Source organism: Amborella trichopoda, chromosome 12 (genome assembly GCF_054954075.1).
Source record: "Amborella trichopoda isolate Santa Cruz 75 chromosome 12, AtrichopodaSantaCruz75HAP2 v2.0, whole genome shotgun sequence".
NCBI lineage: Eukaryota > Viridiplantae > Streptophyta > Magnoliopsida > Amborellales > Amborellaceae > Amborella > Amborella trichopoda.
This window is the reverse complement of record NC_142347.1, coordinates 1,983,273-1,999,320: the sequence shown is the minus strand read 5'-3', so window position 1 is coordinate 1,999,320 and position 16,048 is coordinate 1,983,273. Positions and strand designations below refer to the sequence as shown.

Sequence of the window (16,048 nt, the reverse complement as noted above, 5' to 3'; positions counted from 1 at the left end):
CCATCTTTGAGATTGATGGTTTATGTCTCAAAAGGCGCAAATGTAGAAACACATCCCCTGGTGACATACATAAGATTTTATTTTGATAATTTTCCACGATTCACAATAGAGATTGTATACAATGAGATTATTTATCTTTGTTTGTTAGATGACAGTCACAAAATTTATTATAAAGCCCGAGTCAAATTATTTTAAACCTTGAGCCTAACTGACAACCATCCAATTTAAAATCTGACGGACATCAATTATCGTAAATTACTAAAAATACGTAGTTTATTGTATACTGTTTTCCTTTGCATATCGCAGCCAGGCTCCATCTCTTTCGAATGAGGGGCATTTTCGTCAAGTTCCTAGTTCCGAGTTTCATTGGATTTTATATTCTCAATTTTTTTTTTATTGCTAAAGCGAGAAGTTAGGGTTTTCCTGCCTCTTTCAAAAGTTAATCAAAACAGACAAGGACTCGCTCCCCGCTGGTAATTACAATTTTTAAATTGCCTCCTGTTATTACCTGTTTATTGTTGAATAAATTCCCTTACTTTTTTATTGTTAAATAAATTCCCTTATTTTCTTTTTTTTTCATTTTTATTCTCTCATTGTTATGTTTCTCTTTCTGATACTTATAATGCATACACATGCATTTGGGTAATCCTTCTTTCTGTTTTTTTTTTTTTTGGAGTAATTATTGGGTAAAATTTTTCATTTTTGGGAAATGGGGGATTCTTCATTCATTAGCTTATGGGTTACTCTCTCACATTTTATCAGTGCTTTTTGATATTTGAAATACTAACTTATTTTGATTAGGTTTCTTTGGTGAAGTGGCCTTGGAAACTCCCCATGTCTCAATTTCCCCAAAAAAAAACTCCCCATGTCTCTGTTAAATTTTTAATTGAGTCTAAATACTTGTTTGGTTGATTTTAATGGTGGTTTGAAACTTGGCCTTCATTTATATAGAAGAGTTAGTATAAAAAAAAAGTTGTATCTATTTGGGATAGATAGAACATTTTAATTTTAAGTTCATGGCAGCTTTTTTGCACTTCCAAGTCCCTTGCGGGTGATTTTTTTATTTTTATTTTTATTTTTAAGGTAAGCTCTAGTGAGCCTCACATGATTTTCACTTGGCCCATCAGCTGGGATGATACTACAGATGTTAGGGGACGCAAACTCCTGATACAAGTCCTTGTACATGGAGCTTTTCTTTTAATTTTCAGATGCCTCCAACTCATGGGAGATGGTTTCAAGAAAATATATGGTAGTGCATACTGTTGATGTTATTTGAGATGTTTTCCCTCTCCCATGTGGTGGGGTTTCATTTCACCACATCCTTAGATAAGCCAATGGGGAAGAAAATCCAGTTGCTATATATAGTTTTGATATTGTTTGGGTTACACGCTTATCCAAGTAGTTTGCACCTCTTTATAAATGTCTCTTTTTGCATGCATCCTAGGTGTGGCTAATTAGAGAATCTTAATATATAAAGAGAATTTGAATTACAAATTTAATTTTTGTATATAATTGAGTATAATTAATAATTAGATTGGAATGCTATGTTTGTCACCATAGGTATGTCTCTTTTTGTATTCATCATTAGGTGTATGTATGCTAACGTCTTTTATTTTTATCGTTTTTTTTTTTTTTTAATTTCCTCTTGCTACACTGTATTGTTAATCTTGGAAAAATGTTATTACTAATGTTCATAGCAAGTTATATAATACTGGAAAAAAGGGTGTATTCTTGCCCAGTGTTGTAATTAAGCCATGATTCCTCAGACAATAGCTCATTTTGCCATGGTGCTAATTTTGGAAAGTGATAAACAAAACCTAGTTGCCCAATTCTTTTGTAGCAATCAAAAGAAGAATACATAAAACTTTATGAAAGGACTAATCATGAAAATAAAGAATAGATTACATTCCTCATGTTGTGATTCCATTGTTTTCTGACGTAATGATTGGCCTTGAATGGTTAATTTTGGTTTTGTTGTTGGATTTGTGACAAGATCTTTGAACATACCTGACCTTAGGGACCGATATATGGGGGGCTTAAGCGGAAGGGCCCTTTCATTGGAGAATATGGACAGGAAAATCTCAGAGGATGGGAACACTACTCAGATTGACGACTTGCCAGACGGTATTCTTAGTCACATTGTCACATTTTTGTCCATACAGGAAGCTGTGAAGACGAGCGTTCTCTCCAGTAGATGGAAACAGGTGTGGACTGCTACTGAGAACCTCTTCTTTTGTGAATACGAGTTGTGTGGAAAGCAGAGGGGTTATAAACAAAGAAAGAGAATGGTGGGTATCATTGACCATGTCTTGAAGTTCCATATCAATCGAGTTGAAAGATTTTTACTTGATTTTGACCCCCGTGGATTCGAGTCCCATGTTGATGAATGGGTTTCTTTCCTAACAAAGAGTGGTGTACAAGAAATCAGTATCAATTTCCGTAGGGAAGTTGAAGGAGTCTATTTAGGAGGACATGACTATGAGTTGCCATCTCGGTTCTTTGATTGTATATCTCTGAGGCTATTGATGCTAAAAAATTGCATCATGAATGTTCCTTTGGACTTCAAGGGCTTTAACTCTTTGAGGACTCTATTTCTATCTGATGTATATATCAATGGTGACCAACTTTCAACTTTGGTTTCCAAATGTAAAGTCCTCCAAGGTTTGGCCTTATTATACTGCAGGGATACAGAGAGTTTTAGGATGTCTGGTCCTCATAGCCAGCTTAAGAACGTAATGATATGTTGCTGCCTCATGTCTTTAGGAGACATTGAGATTGACGCTCCCAGTTTGTTGCATTTCTGTTTTATGGGTTGTATATTTGGTTCCCCTGTTTTGAGTGTTCCGCGACTGTTGGATGCTACCATTATCTCATGTATAGAGAAGAGACCGCCTACCATTCAAGAAAATCCTTTCCACAAGGTGGCTAGGAGTCTGAGTAAGCTGGCTCATGTCGAGTCATTGACTCTAGCCGGATATTTTGTGAAGGTAACATATTATGTTCCTCTCTTTATCCAAGTGGCTGTTGCTTAGGAACTTTCTGATGTGGGTTTCCTCAGCATCTCAGCATATTGCTTGAAAGCAAGTTTTTCACAAACTCACTGAATGATATTTCCTTATTTGTGGATAATATACTACTAGTTTGAGGCGCTTAGTAATTTTAATTTTTAATAAACTTTTCTTTTCATCCTTTACATGGGGTTTCTGGTTTTCTGCCACAAATGTTGCTGGCTGGAGTTCTTGTTATGTTGTGTCTCAAGTAGTTTCTATGGATTTCAGGATTTGTTTTGTTTTTTGAAAAATTACCGCTAACTTGATGAAACTCAATAGAAACGTTCGCAGTTAAAAAATCCAAAAGGAAATATTTTCTTTCTTCCCTTGGTGCTCACTTCTCTGTGTCACCTATGTTCTTATTTCATGTTATGGTGGAAGACTTTGGCTGATGCTGAAGTGTGGAATGCTCTGCCTACAAGCTTCCCAAACATCAAGGAATTGGATGTGGGTGTGAATTTGACAAAATCATCGGAGACTCGGATAATTTATCACTTCCTGGAGAGCTGCAATAACTTGGAAAAAATTGTTCTTTCAGTGGGTCTTCTGCCATTTTTTCTCGCTTTCAATTTTTCACATTATCACTGGCCGAGTATACAGTATATAAAGTGCATGTATCTTCTTTGGGAGATATATACAAGAATTTTATGTAGTATATTAAATTAAATTCCATTGGAGTTACCACTGTCCTATGAAATGACTGATGATGCTGGGGAGAGGGTGGGAATGGGAGGGACCCCAATGGCAACTCCTCCCTCTCTCTCTCTCTCTCTCTCTCTCTCTCTCTCTCTATATATCATTTCTTCTGATAGTGTTGACTCCAATGGACTGTGGTTGTCAACATTCCATTGGATTTTAGTATTATTTGCTATTTTCTTATTGCCTTCCTCTTATCTTCTGTTTGGTTCTTGTACTTCATTTTCAGTTGAACCAGGATGATAAGGAACTTTTAGCTTCACAATATTGGGACTTACGGAAGCCGACATATTGTATGGCCAATCACCTTAAAACTGTAACAGTAACAAACTTAGAAGGATTGGTAGGCGAGATACGCTTTGTGACATTTTTACTTAGGCATACGAGGAAGCTTGAGAACATTACTCTTAGTTTCTATGAGAACTTGCGTTCAACTGTGAGGGCGAAAACAGCTATGGATGTGTTGACAAATGTAAAGAAAGTTTCTACTGATGCTGAAATGTGTATCAAGTTCGAAGATGTGGATGCAGATGACTAATTAGATTCTGACTTTGAACTTAGAACTAGCTGACACCGAATATCGCTACAACATCAACTATGACTCTGAACATTGCAGTCTAGTATGACTGACAAATTTAGGCTAGAATATTCTTTTTGTGAGCAAGTAATCGTACAGTTCTCTTTTGATGAAGTTCTAGTTGGAATTTTGCAGTTCGAATCTATGCACGATGTCCTTTCCTTATTTGGCATTATTAATCAAAATTATGATCTGTCAGCAGCTTGTATAAATATTTCACCTTCTATCTCGTAAAGTAATATGCACAGTGATTAGTGTTCTATGGCATTCATGTGTGGTGGTCTATTGGTCTCCGGTTGCAGGGCTAAGCCCCTTGTGCCTACTTTGTGGGGAAATTTTGGAATTCATACAATTCACTGTATTCCTATTTTAGTTAGTACTTTGAAATTCTTTTTTGAAAGATGTTTTAGTACTTTGAAATTGTTTTTGGGATAATTAATTCATATATTTTCCTTTTAATTGGTATGGTCAAATTCATTTATTAAGAAAAAGGTACGAAAAGAGAGATACAAATTGGAAGAAACATATCGCAAGAACAAAGAGCGCTAACAGGGATATGAACTGAATTCGGAATATTAGTTACAGCTGAATTTGTCTAAAACTAATAGAAATGTGAGCATCATACTCATATACTCTCTCTCTCTCTCTCTCTCTCTTCTAACCTAGAGGCCATAACTGTTGAAGTATAAATGCAAGGGTTGCATTTTTCTTGCGCATGAGTGCTTGAACATGTCTTGTGAGTGATTGAAGATGCGAGAGGTTACTGTGCCGGGGAATATATATATATATATTTGTTTTTTTTTTTTTTTCTTTTGGCAAAGATCGTAGTCTTATTATAATAAATTCTTGCTTCAAAAAAATAAAACTAGCAAATTTAAGATCTAACTTTGATGTCACTAAACCAATTTTCTTTAAACAAAGAAATAGTCACAATTCTTATGTTTGGGAATATAAAAACAATACAATTAAATATGACGGGAAACAAAAAGAGATTGTAGGAGATTACTTCAACTGGGTTTATTACAGCCTATATCGAGTCACCACCATCGGGCTTATTACATTCCACATTGAGTCACCACCATCCGATTGTGCGGGATCAATGATCAACCTTCAATCTCAACCGGAAAAACAAGTTTTTTGGTCAAACCTTCTAATGGAATTTTGAACTCCTCTTGATCATAAATCTTAAATTAAGGTACAACTCATAAAATCTAGTTTAAGAGAGAGAACAACTTACTTCTACCCAACTATTAGGATCAACATAACACAACATGAGAGAGAGATCAATACCAACTAGGGTTGGGTGTGCCCCTAAGGCCAACCTAGAGAGATAGAGATGGTCTAAGAGGTGGGACATGCCCTTTACTAAGTTCTATAGAGAGAGATCTCCTAAGTTAAGGTGTGCCCCCTATTCTTACCAATAAGAGATATAAATATTTAGAGAGAGAAGAGAGATTTTGATGTAGAAATTTATAGGCATGGGTCTTCTATTTATAGTGAAAAAATAGGATTGAGGTTTTTTAAGCTTTTCCATGGCTTGCCTCTTCTTGTGAGATTGAATATGCCCAATTGATCTTGGGTTATTTGTGAGGTGAGTGATTTGAGCCCTCCATTCCATAGATATGGCATCAAGATCATATAGAAAGTGTTAAAACCTTCATCCCCCCATTTCCTAAACCACTTTTCCACCAATAGAAACTAAATAAATAATTTCAATCATAATATTGTGCTTACTAAAAAAATATGCACTAGCCTTCTCATGTTTTCCAAAAATCCATTCAAAGCTTCCTCAAGACAAAGGCTTTTCTAAAATATCACATAACTTTATTTTCAAGCCAAAGCTTGATCTCACGAAATGGAAAGCTCCTTGGAGTGCGGCGTGCCACCCTAGTTGGCACTCATGCGCCCCACTGACATTGCAATGGTGGGCCCATATGCGTATTGGGCATCCCATGCAAAAATAAATTAATTAAAATTTATATGATATTTAGAAATTTATAAAATCCAATTTAAATAATTAAATCAATATATTTATTTTTATAAATCAAAATTTGATAAATAAAATTAAATTCATATTGCTCATAGGGGTATCTCTCGCACATGCATAAGCTTCACCCTAAACGGTGGTTAGCTTTTTTATAATGACTATTATATATGCATGCCATGTGATGGCACGCGGATGAGGCTTTGGCCCCCGTTTCCGAAGGCCATCATTACACACAAGGGCCACATAGTCCCTCGGCTCACTCATCCGGACATACTCTGGCCTCATCAAGGGATGACTCATTAAAACCCTTATCAGTTAATTTTTTATGCCCAGGTAACCTGGATTTTTCCCAACCGTCTAGCAATTCGTAAAACTCAGTTCAGTATTAGCGAATGTTATTTGCTTAGTATGGTCAATGAAAGACCACACTCCCACTGAGTTCATGTTCCATTATATCAAAATGTTTATTGTAAACACTCATAAGGCCTTTAATGGCCACACTCGCCCAACATGGAAGTGAATATTGGACGGTGTTTGTGGAATAACAATCAAGTGAAAACTAGATTGCTTTGGAGTAAAATTGAGTTGATCCATTGGGTGTAATACTAATAAATGTTTATCGGAAGGATATTTTTGTAAGATTTAGTTACCTAGGGCCACAATTAATAATGGACCTTATGGTTATTTGAAATTTGGTGACATGTCATTTTATGGTAGTTTTTATGAATTTTATCCTTGCAATCTTAAACGGTTCCAATTTTAGTTAAATACTTTGCATGTCATTCATCATCATCAATGCCTTATCCCATTTATTTGGGGTTGGCTATATCAACCTTGTTTTTTTATTCTTCTCTATCAAGAGCCATACTTTAAGTAAGACCAGAAGTCACTATATTTTTATCACTACTTCTTTCTATATCCTTTTGGACCTTTTCTTTGCCTTTTTAAAGCCTTTCACTTGGAACAAATCGCACCTCCTAATTAGTGCTATATTAAGTCCACTAGTGCTTCCTTTCGAACTATACTAATCGAAATTGATGGGGTCATTGGATCCTTTATTTTTCTTCGAATCTTTTCCATTTTGATTTCTACACGTGCCATTTTTTAGGGTTAGCACTAAGTCCCATGAATGAAAATTCGACCGCCTTGCTGCTTAGGCAGCCTAGGGTCTGGGCGGGCATGCTCAAGGCGGGTGCCTAGGCGGTATGAGTGCCCACCTAGTGCCGTCCCATGAAAAAAGAAACAAAGAAATTCAAATTCATCCAAATAAAAATAAAGCCTGGTATTACCCTTCTCTTTCTATCTCTCTACATATGAAAAAAGAAGAAGAAGAAGAAAGACTCAAAGTGTTCGATGTGTGGCTCTCACACATACACACACACACACACAAAGATACACATGGACTCATATGCTCCCTCTTTACATGAAAGAAGAAGAAATATAAGAAGATGACCAACAAATGTTTGATGCTAGGTCCCTCTCTTTCTCTCTCTTGACATATCCTCCAAGTGTTTGAGACCTCTCTCACAAATACAGATAAAAAAAAAAGAGAGGATGATCTTTAATAATTTCATATGTGACCTCACACACACACATGTGTGCATGCACATACACACACACATTCACAAAACACACACATAAAACAATGTATAGCCATCATCTCAACCCCCTTCTCTTAGGGCTACTCAAGTATCTTGCCACCCGCCTAGGCGGCCACATCCGCCGTCTTGAACATTGCACATAAAGGAGGATGTTAGGACAAGGGTTCTATCCAATGTTGTCATATTTGCTTCGGAGTCTTCTTTGGTTTGGTGAGAAAAATGAAGCAATTCGGTGCTTCGGCCGATTAGGGAGAAGACCTCAGACTTTTTTTTAGTTTAATATAAATAAATTCGATATTTATATATAAAGTACACATAAATAATGGAAAAAAAATAAAATAAAAAATATAAAAAATACATTTATATAGTTATTTCTTTACTGGTTGAAGCATACCCGAAGCAAATCCGAAATCGTCCGAATTTGACCGAAGCAGCCTGAAGCAGTCCGAATTTGACCGAAGCAGCTTTAAGCGGTCCAAATTTGATCGAAGCGACAACATTCGGCTTCGCTTCTCTTCGATTTATGCCTAAAATCCAAAGGCTTCAGCCTCTTCGACTGAAGCAAAGGGATTTTGATAACATTGGTTCTATCCACTCACATTATCCACGGATCAACTGAGGAAAAGATGAATGATCACCGCAACATATATTTGTTTTTCCAAAAGGACGAGGAAACTAGCTCCCATCTGTTTTTTCACCGCCCTATGGTGAAAGAGATATGGGATTGGTTATTAACTAAAGTTAGCTGGTTTTGGGTCATGTCTCATCATCTGGACCACATCTTGCACCAAATTTGGTCTCCACCATTTTCTACCCAAGGACTGCATCTGTGGAGAATTCCATTGGTCTCAATCTTATGGAATGTATGGAAGGAAGCAAATGTCCATACCTTGCCAGGTTATTCTTCATTTGGCCACAACTTGGGCACAAGTCTTAACATGCAACAAAGATGTATAGAGGAAGCTATTTGACATACACTTCAAGGATTTATTGTTACATAAGAACAAGAGGATAGTAAAACCCTCCAGATGGGTTCCACATTCATTAGCCGGGCTTAACTTTGATGTGAGTGTAAGAGAGGGAGGTCAGATAGCAGACTATGGGAGCTTGTTGAGGGAAATCTTGGAGGATATTCTTTGGACATATCAAAGAAGTTTGCATCCCTACACGTCAAATGAAGCAGAGCTTTGGGCTGGTCAAGTGGGAGGCGCAACACACTAATGTGGTCATTGAAGGAGATTTATCCAATGTCATCACTTGGCACAAAGATCTGAAGAAGACACCCTAGGCTTGGAGTCATATTATGGATGAGATCATATTTGTCCTATACAGTAAAGAAGTATCCTCCGTCCGCGTTAAAAGAGAGATGAATGGAGCAGCTGATGCTTTGGCTTACTGTTTTTAGACTCGGCCGAATTACTCGCCCTCGGCCTATGGGCAAGACTGAGTACAATGTACCGATTTTATATGTATTTTGTATATCCTATTTTATAAGTATACGCAGTGGAGCAGTCATTTTAGTAACTATTTGAAAAGTATTGGAAGAGAAAAACTCTCCACAATAAAGAATAATTTACATGGTTCGGCTAGGAAGCCTACGTCTACGACAAGGAAACCACTCTCTATTCTTTTTAGGATTACAAGAGGGTTTCCTTCAAATATATAGACTTTTATATTTGATAAAGATAGAAGGTAAATTGTAATCTCCTAGTCACCGTGCTGCTAATATAACAAGTGGGCTGTCTTCATTCATGGTGCTGCAGATATGGTAAGCCAACCATATTTGTTTGTTAGTCAACTTGACTCATGGATTCTTTCAACTCTCCCCCTCAAGTTGGTGCGAAAATGTTTATTGAGCCTATCTTGTCCAAAATCTGATAGAATCTTGACTTTTGTTACACCTTTAATTAAAATATCAGCCAATTGGTCTTCACTACGAATAAATGGGGTATGAATAATTTTTTCTTGAACCTTCTTACGAATGAAGTGGCAATCCACTTCTATATGTTTTGTCCTTTCATGAAATACATGATTAGAAGCTATATGTATTGCTGCCCTATTGTCACAAAACATATTTATAGATAAAGATATGTTAAATCCCATATCTTGAATAAGAAATCTTAACTATACAAGCTCACTGGTAGTTGAGGCCATAGCTCTATATTCGGCTTCAACACTAAAACGAGCAACTATAGATTGTTTTTTGCCTTTCCAAGACCCCCAAATTTTAACCCACCATAGTACAATACCTAGTAGTAGATCTTCGATCATTTGGATTACCAGCCTAATAAGCATTAGAGTAACCACAAATATCAATATTATTATTGTTTTTCATCCATATTCCTCTTCCAGGGGAAGATTTTAAATATCTTAAGCTTATCAACAGCTTCCAAATGCCCTGTCCTAGGGGCATGCATGAATTGGCTAACCAATCCAACTGCGTGAGCGATATTAGGTTTGGTTATGGTTAAGATAGATTAATCTTCCAACCAGTCTTTGATATCGTCCAATGTCCTGCAATAATTCACCATCAGTAGAAGACATCTTATAGTTATAATTGATGGGAAGTTCCAAAGGTTTAACTCCCATTTTTCCAATTTCTTTTAGCAAGTCTATAGAAATATTTTCGTTGAGACAAAAAAATCCCTTTATTTGAGTAGGCCACTTCTATTTCGAGAAAATATCTGAGTTGTCTCAAATCCTTAATGTCAAACTTTTTATGAAGATAATTTTTTAGCTTTGAAATTCCCTCCTTGTCATTACTAGTGATGACAATATCATCAATATAGATGAGAATAATTACTGTTCCACTTTACGTTTTTTTTGAAAACATAGACGAATCAAAAGGACTTCTATGAAAGTTGACATTAAGCAAGGCTGAACTGAGCTTAGGATACTTGGATATTGTTTTAACCCATATAAAGCCTTTTTAAACTTACATAATAGATGAGATTCCCTTTGTGGATGACTAGGAGGACGCTCCATGTTGATTTCCTCCTCAAGATCACCATGCAAGAAAACATTTTTAACATCCATTTGGTATAACATCCATCCACAATTTGCAGCAACAGAAAGAACAGCACGAATAATATTCATCTTAGCAACTGGTGCAAAGGTTTCTTTGTAGTCAATTCCATAAGTTTTAGTAAAACCTTTTGCAACTAGCCTTGCTTTATGTCTTTTAACAAACCCGTCATTATTATACTTAATCTTAAAAACCCATTTGCACCCAACAGGTTTTTTTCCAGGAGGAAGATGAACAAGATCCAAGTTTGATTTTTATCTAATGCAAGTAATTCATCTTTCATTGCTCTTCTCCATGTAGGATCCTGATTTGCATCATAAAATGAAGCAGGCTTAATATTTTTTAGAAATGGAACTAAAAAAAGTCGAATATTTGGAGGACATCTTGTTATAACAAATTTGATTTTGAATAGGATGGGTGAGTACATGATAAGTAAAAAATTATTTAATCTAGAAGGGGCATGAGTTGAACGAGTCAAGAGAAGGAGGGTCAGGAGACCGGGTCATGGGGTCTTCATGGCTTTCAACAATGGGGCTTTGACCTTCAAGGGCTTCATTTTCCCTTCAAGCACCATCAAAAAATTATTTTGGTCTCCCCCTCATTTGTATTTTCCTTCACATCTAATTTTCTATGTTTAATGATTTTCTTTACATTTCCATCAGAAATAGGCACTGTCACATTATCACAAATAGGCATTATCACATTATTAGTGTCTCTACTCTCCCCTTGAATCCTTTTGTCAAAAACTCCAGTTGGACTATCTTGAAAAAAAGATTCATTTTCATTGAATGTCACATCTCTAGAAATGTATAAGTTTGGGATCGTAACACTTGTAACCCTTTTTTGTTGACGAGTACCAAAGAAAAACATATTTTATAGCCCTTGCATCAAGTTTATCACGAGTTTGTCCAGATCCATGAACATAACTGATACATCCAAAATTTCACAAATGTGAAATGTCGATTTTTTTTCATGTTAAGACTTCAAGAGGAGACTTATTTTGGAGAACACTACTGTGAAGTCTATTAATGATATAACATGTAATTAGCATGGTGTCAGACCAATAAACCTTAGGTACATGAGTTTCAAAAATTATAGATCTTGTGACTTCAATAAGATGCTTATTTTTTCTCTCAGCTACCCCATTTTGTTGAGGTGTTCCTACACAGGATGTTTGATGTATAATGCCAATAGAAGTAAGAAACTCATTAAAACTCTTATTATTATATTACATGCCATTATCTGGCCGAAATATCCTATTTTTGGCATTATACTAATTAGTTATGAGGTTATAGAATGCTTTGAAGGTATAAAAAACTTCACCCTTAGATTTTAAAAGATATATCCATGTCGTTCGTGAGTATTCATCTATAAAGGAAACAAAATATTTGTAACTAATATAAGACTTAACAAGGGCCGGTCCCCACACATCAGAATAAATCAAATAAAAAGGTTCTTCATTATGAATGAGAGGCCTAGGAAAATGGTAATCTAGTTTGTTTTGAAAAACGACACACATCACACCCATGAGAATAAAAAACTACACTAGGCATCAACCATTGTAAAGAACGTTCTAATGGATGACCAAGTCTTGAATGCCAAAGTTTGCCAAAGTTTACTATTACAATCATTGATGTGATCAACAACCAATGCTTTATTCTTCTTATCCAAAAAATATAACCCTCGTGTCATTCTCCCTTCACCAATCTTCTTTCCCGTTACTCGATCCTGAAACACAACAGTTTGAGAAGAGAAAATACTATTGCAGTTAAGATTCTGTGTGATTTTACTAATTGACATAACATTGGATTGGAATGAAAGCATATACAAAACTCGAGAATGACGGGACCCTGAAAAAAGTTTGTTTTTCCAATTCCATGGATAGCAACCATTGAGCCATTTGCAATTGTCACTAGAGTTTTATTGGCCCCTTCTTGAAAGTTAGATAAGTATTTTAAGTTTTCAGTCATGTGGTCAGTGGCTCCAGAATCAATAATCCATGTAAAAGTATCTAAATTTGTAGAACTTAAATGGGCAAAGGAATTACTTGGATCATGAGAAAAATCATGTGTAGAAGATGAACTATTCTTACCCAGTTGCTGTAAAACTTGGGTTAATCATGCAATGGAAATATGCGAATCAGCATTAGCGGCTTGAGCAGTAGGTCTATCAATTAGCTTTTCTCTAAGAGGTCTCAAATGAGCGTAAAGAAGCCAACACCTATATTTTATATGTCCAAGGGCCTTACAGTGGTCACACTGTAACCACTACGATATCCTCTAGTTCCTCGCCCTTTAAAGTTATTTGAGGCCTTGTTACTACTTTTGGGCTTATCTTTAGAGATAACCATGACATATTTTTCAGAATTGTCAATCTCAATCTTAGCTTCTAGGTTCATGACCTTTTTTCTTGTTTCTTCTCTCAAAAGAGTGGCCACAACATCAGAAAAACTCGATAATTGAGAGGATAATAAAATATGGCTTCTTAGTTGTTCATATTCTGGTTTAAGAGAAGCTAAAAACTGAAACACTTTATTTTGTTCAACCTCTTCTAAATGATAGCAAGGTCAGTGGTAGTGGGACAATATATGGATAACTCATCTCACATAGGTTTCATTTTTCCAAGAAAATCAGTGATAGATCTATCTTCATGTTTAAATTGAGAGATTTTCATATTTTATTTAGAAAATACAAGATATATTATTTTTCTGCCCATATATTTCTTTTATAGAATCCCACAAGTGCTTGGCATTATAAGAATTTGCAAAATTTTTTGCTATATTAGGCTCCATAGAATTTAAAAGCCATGACATAACAAACTAGTCATTGGATCCTCACTCCTCAAAACCAGGAACATCTTCTTCTGGAAGCCCTTTTTTTCCAGTAATATATCCTAGTTTTGATCTTCCATTCAAAGCCATTGAAGCGGTCCTTGACCACATACGATAATACAGGCTATCCAAGAGAATACTGGTAAGTTTTATACTAGTGTTTCCTTCCTATTCATGCACAATAGTTTGAGAAAATTCAAAGTGCTTACTTTCATAAGCCATGATAAAAAATGACTGGAAGGCAAGGTATATTCAAACCAAAGGAGTTTAGAAAAAAGGATGGGTGTGCCTTTTCCTTGAAAAAGAAAGCGGGCATACCTTTTTCTAGTTTTTACTTGCAAAGGGGAAGCACCCACTTTCCTCTTAAAAAAAAACGTGCCTCATTTTTTGTTTGGAGAAAACAACACCCAAATGGGATAGTTATAACAACAACCCCCAAATTCTGGTTCAACAGATCGCCCATGTATTCTGATTTTGGTGGGGAAACAATGATCAACCAACAGATCGCAGGCTCCCTCTAATGGTAGCAAGACGCCTAGAGAGAGAAATCAGATATAAACAATACAGATCTGAGATCTGCCCACCCAAAAAAAAAGCTGATAGAAAGGATACAACAAGCAGAGAACAGAGAAAGATTCACATGCAGAGGCTCACAATTGATAACAGAGGTCTTTGTTCGTGTGCGCCAGAAAATATGATTGGAAAAGATCCTAGCACCAGGAGATTCTCCAGCTCTGATACCATGAAAAGTATTGGAAGAGAAAAACTCACCACAATAAAGAATAATTTACATGGTTCGGCTAAGAAGCCTACGTCCACGGTAAGGAAACTACTCTCTATTCTTCTTAAGATTACAAGAGGGTTTCCCTCAAATATATAGACTTTTACATTTGATAAAGATAAAAGGTAAAATGTAATCCCTTATTCACCTTGCTGCTAAGATAGCAAGTGGGTTGTCTTCGTTCATAGTGCTGCAGATATGGTAAGCCAACCACATTTTCTTGCTAGTCATCTTGACTCTTGGATTCTCTCAACACTATTCACGCCTCAACATTCTCATGTCAAAGGTTCTTATCCCGCCAGGCTTTGTCACAATTTTGTTATTAAAAACTATATTTTTTATTTTATTAAAAATAAAAATAATCCTTGACATGTTTGACCTCGGGGTACAATGGCAGGTTTCGATACCACAACCTATTAAAACTAACCCTTAGGCTTTATCCAACACAATACTTTAATATTTATGATAAAAACGTGTGTGTGTGTGTGAAAGAATACTACAAAACGCTTGCAGGCGAAAATGAATAGTGGTTTTGCCTACCCTCATCACCGTCTAAAGTTCATCGCACGGTCACGATTGTCCGGTAATGTTTCATTTTCTATTTTCCATTTTTTTTACAAATCGGAGTGACCTGAAATTTGGAGTGTATGTTCATAAAAAATAGGTGAATCTATGAAAAAATATCAAAAAAATATTTTACATGAAAACAATTGACCAAAATACGGTATTTTGGTCAATTGTTTTCCATGAAATTTTTTTTTTATATTTTTAATAGGTGCGCATCACTAAGATATACGCACGCTTCAAATTTTAGATTATTCTAATTTACAAAAAAAAATGAAAAATGAAATACCATCGGACAATCGTGACTGTGCGATGAACTTTAGACGGTGATGAGCTTAGGAAAAATCACTGTTCATTTTCACCTATAGGCGTTGGGAAGACTTATATATATATATATATGTGTGTGTGTGTGTGTGTGTGCGTGCGTGCGTACGTGTGTGTGTGTGTGTGTGTGTGAGAGAGTGCGGTTTCTATAAGGTTGCAACCTTAAACAATCCAATTAAGGTGCACCTTAAAATTTTATTATAACATGTGATTTTGTTGTAAAAAATACTTAGTATTATCTTAAAATCTATTTTCATACCTAATTAGAAAAATTTAAATTAAAAAAATGGTTAAAATCAAGTAGATCTATAAATATATGAAAATCTTGAAAATGAACGGTCTAGATAATGTATTGCAAGATGCACTATTTTCTGGACTGAAAAACTTTTTTCCATTTTCATGCATCTCGATGTCGAGATGATCGATTAGAGGGTTTTTTCAACATTAAAACAACATTTCCGATAGATTTTTGATGTGCATATGTGATTCTATATTTTAAGGTTGCAACATATATAAAATTTTCTTATATATATATATATATATATATATATATATATATATATATATATATATATATATATATATATATATAGGGGAATGATTTCATACAACG

The 16,048-nt window shown here is 35.6% G+C and overlaps 1 protein-coding gene across 13 annotated transcripts; it reads left to right on the top strand.

The window, feature by feature from the left end:
* The first annotated feature begins 324 nt into the window (after positions 1–324).
* LOC18433768 (F-box/FBD/LRR-repeat protein At1g13570) lies at positions 325–4,535 on the top strand. Of its 13 annotated transcripts, none has more exons than XM_006843848.4 (4): positions 325–473; positions 2,018–2,987; positions 3,432–3,587; positions 3,976–4,535. In XM_006843848.4, the coding sequence occupies exons 2-4, from the start codon at positions 2,028–2,030 to the stop codon at positions 4,282–4,284; spliced, it is 1,425 nt and encodes a 474-aa protein (XP_006843911.2). In that variant the 5' UTR covers positions 325–473; positions 2,018–2,027; the 3' UTR covers positions 4,285–4,535. The 13 variants fall into 13 exon arrangements, with proteins under 13 accessions (XP_006843911.2, XP_088710201.1, XP_088710205.1 ...); XM_088854079.1 differs by having other exon boundaries at positions 390–473; positions 2,018–2,204; XM_088854080.1 differs by having other exon boundaries at positions 399–473; positions 1,994–2,204.
* Positions 4,536–16,048: the final 11,513 nt, after the last annotated feature.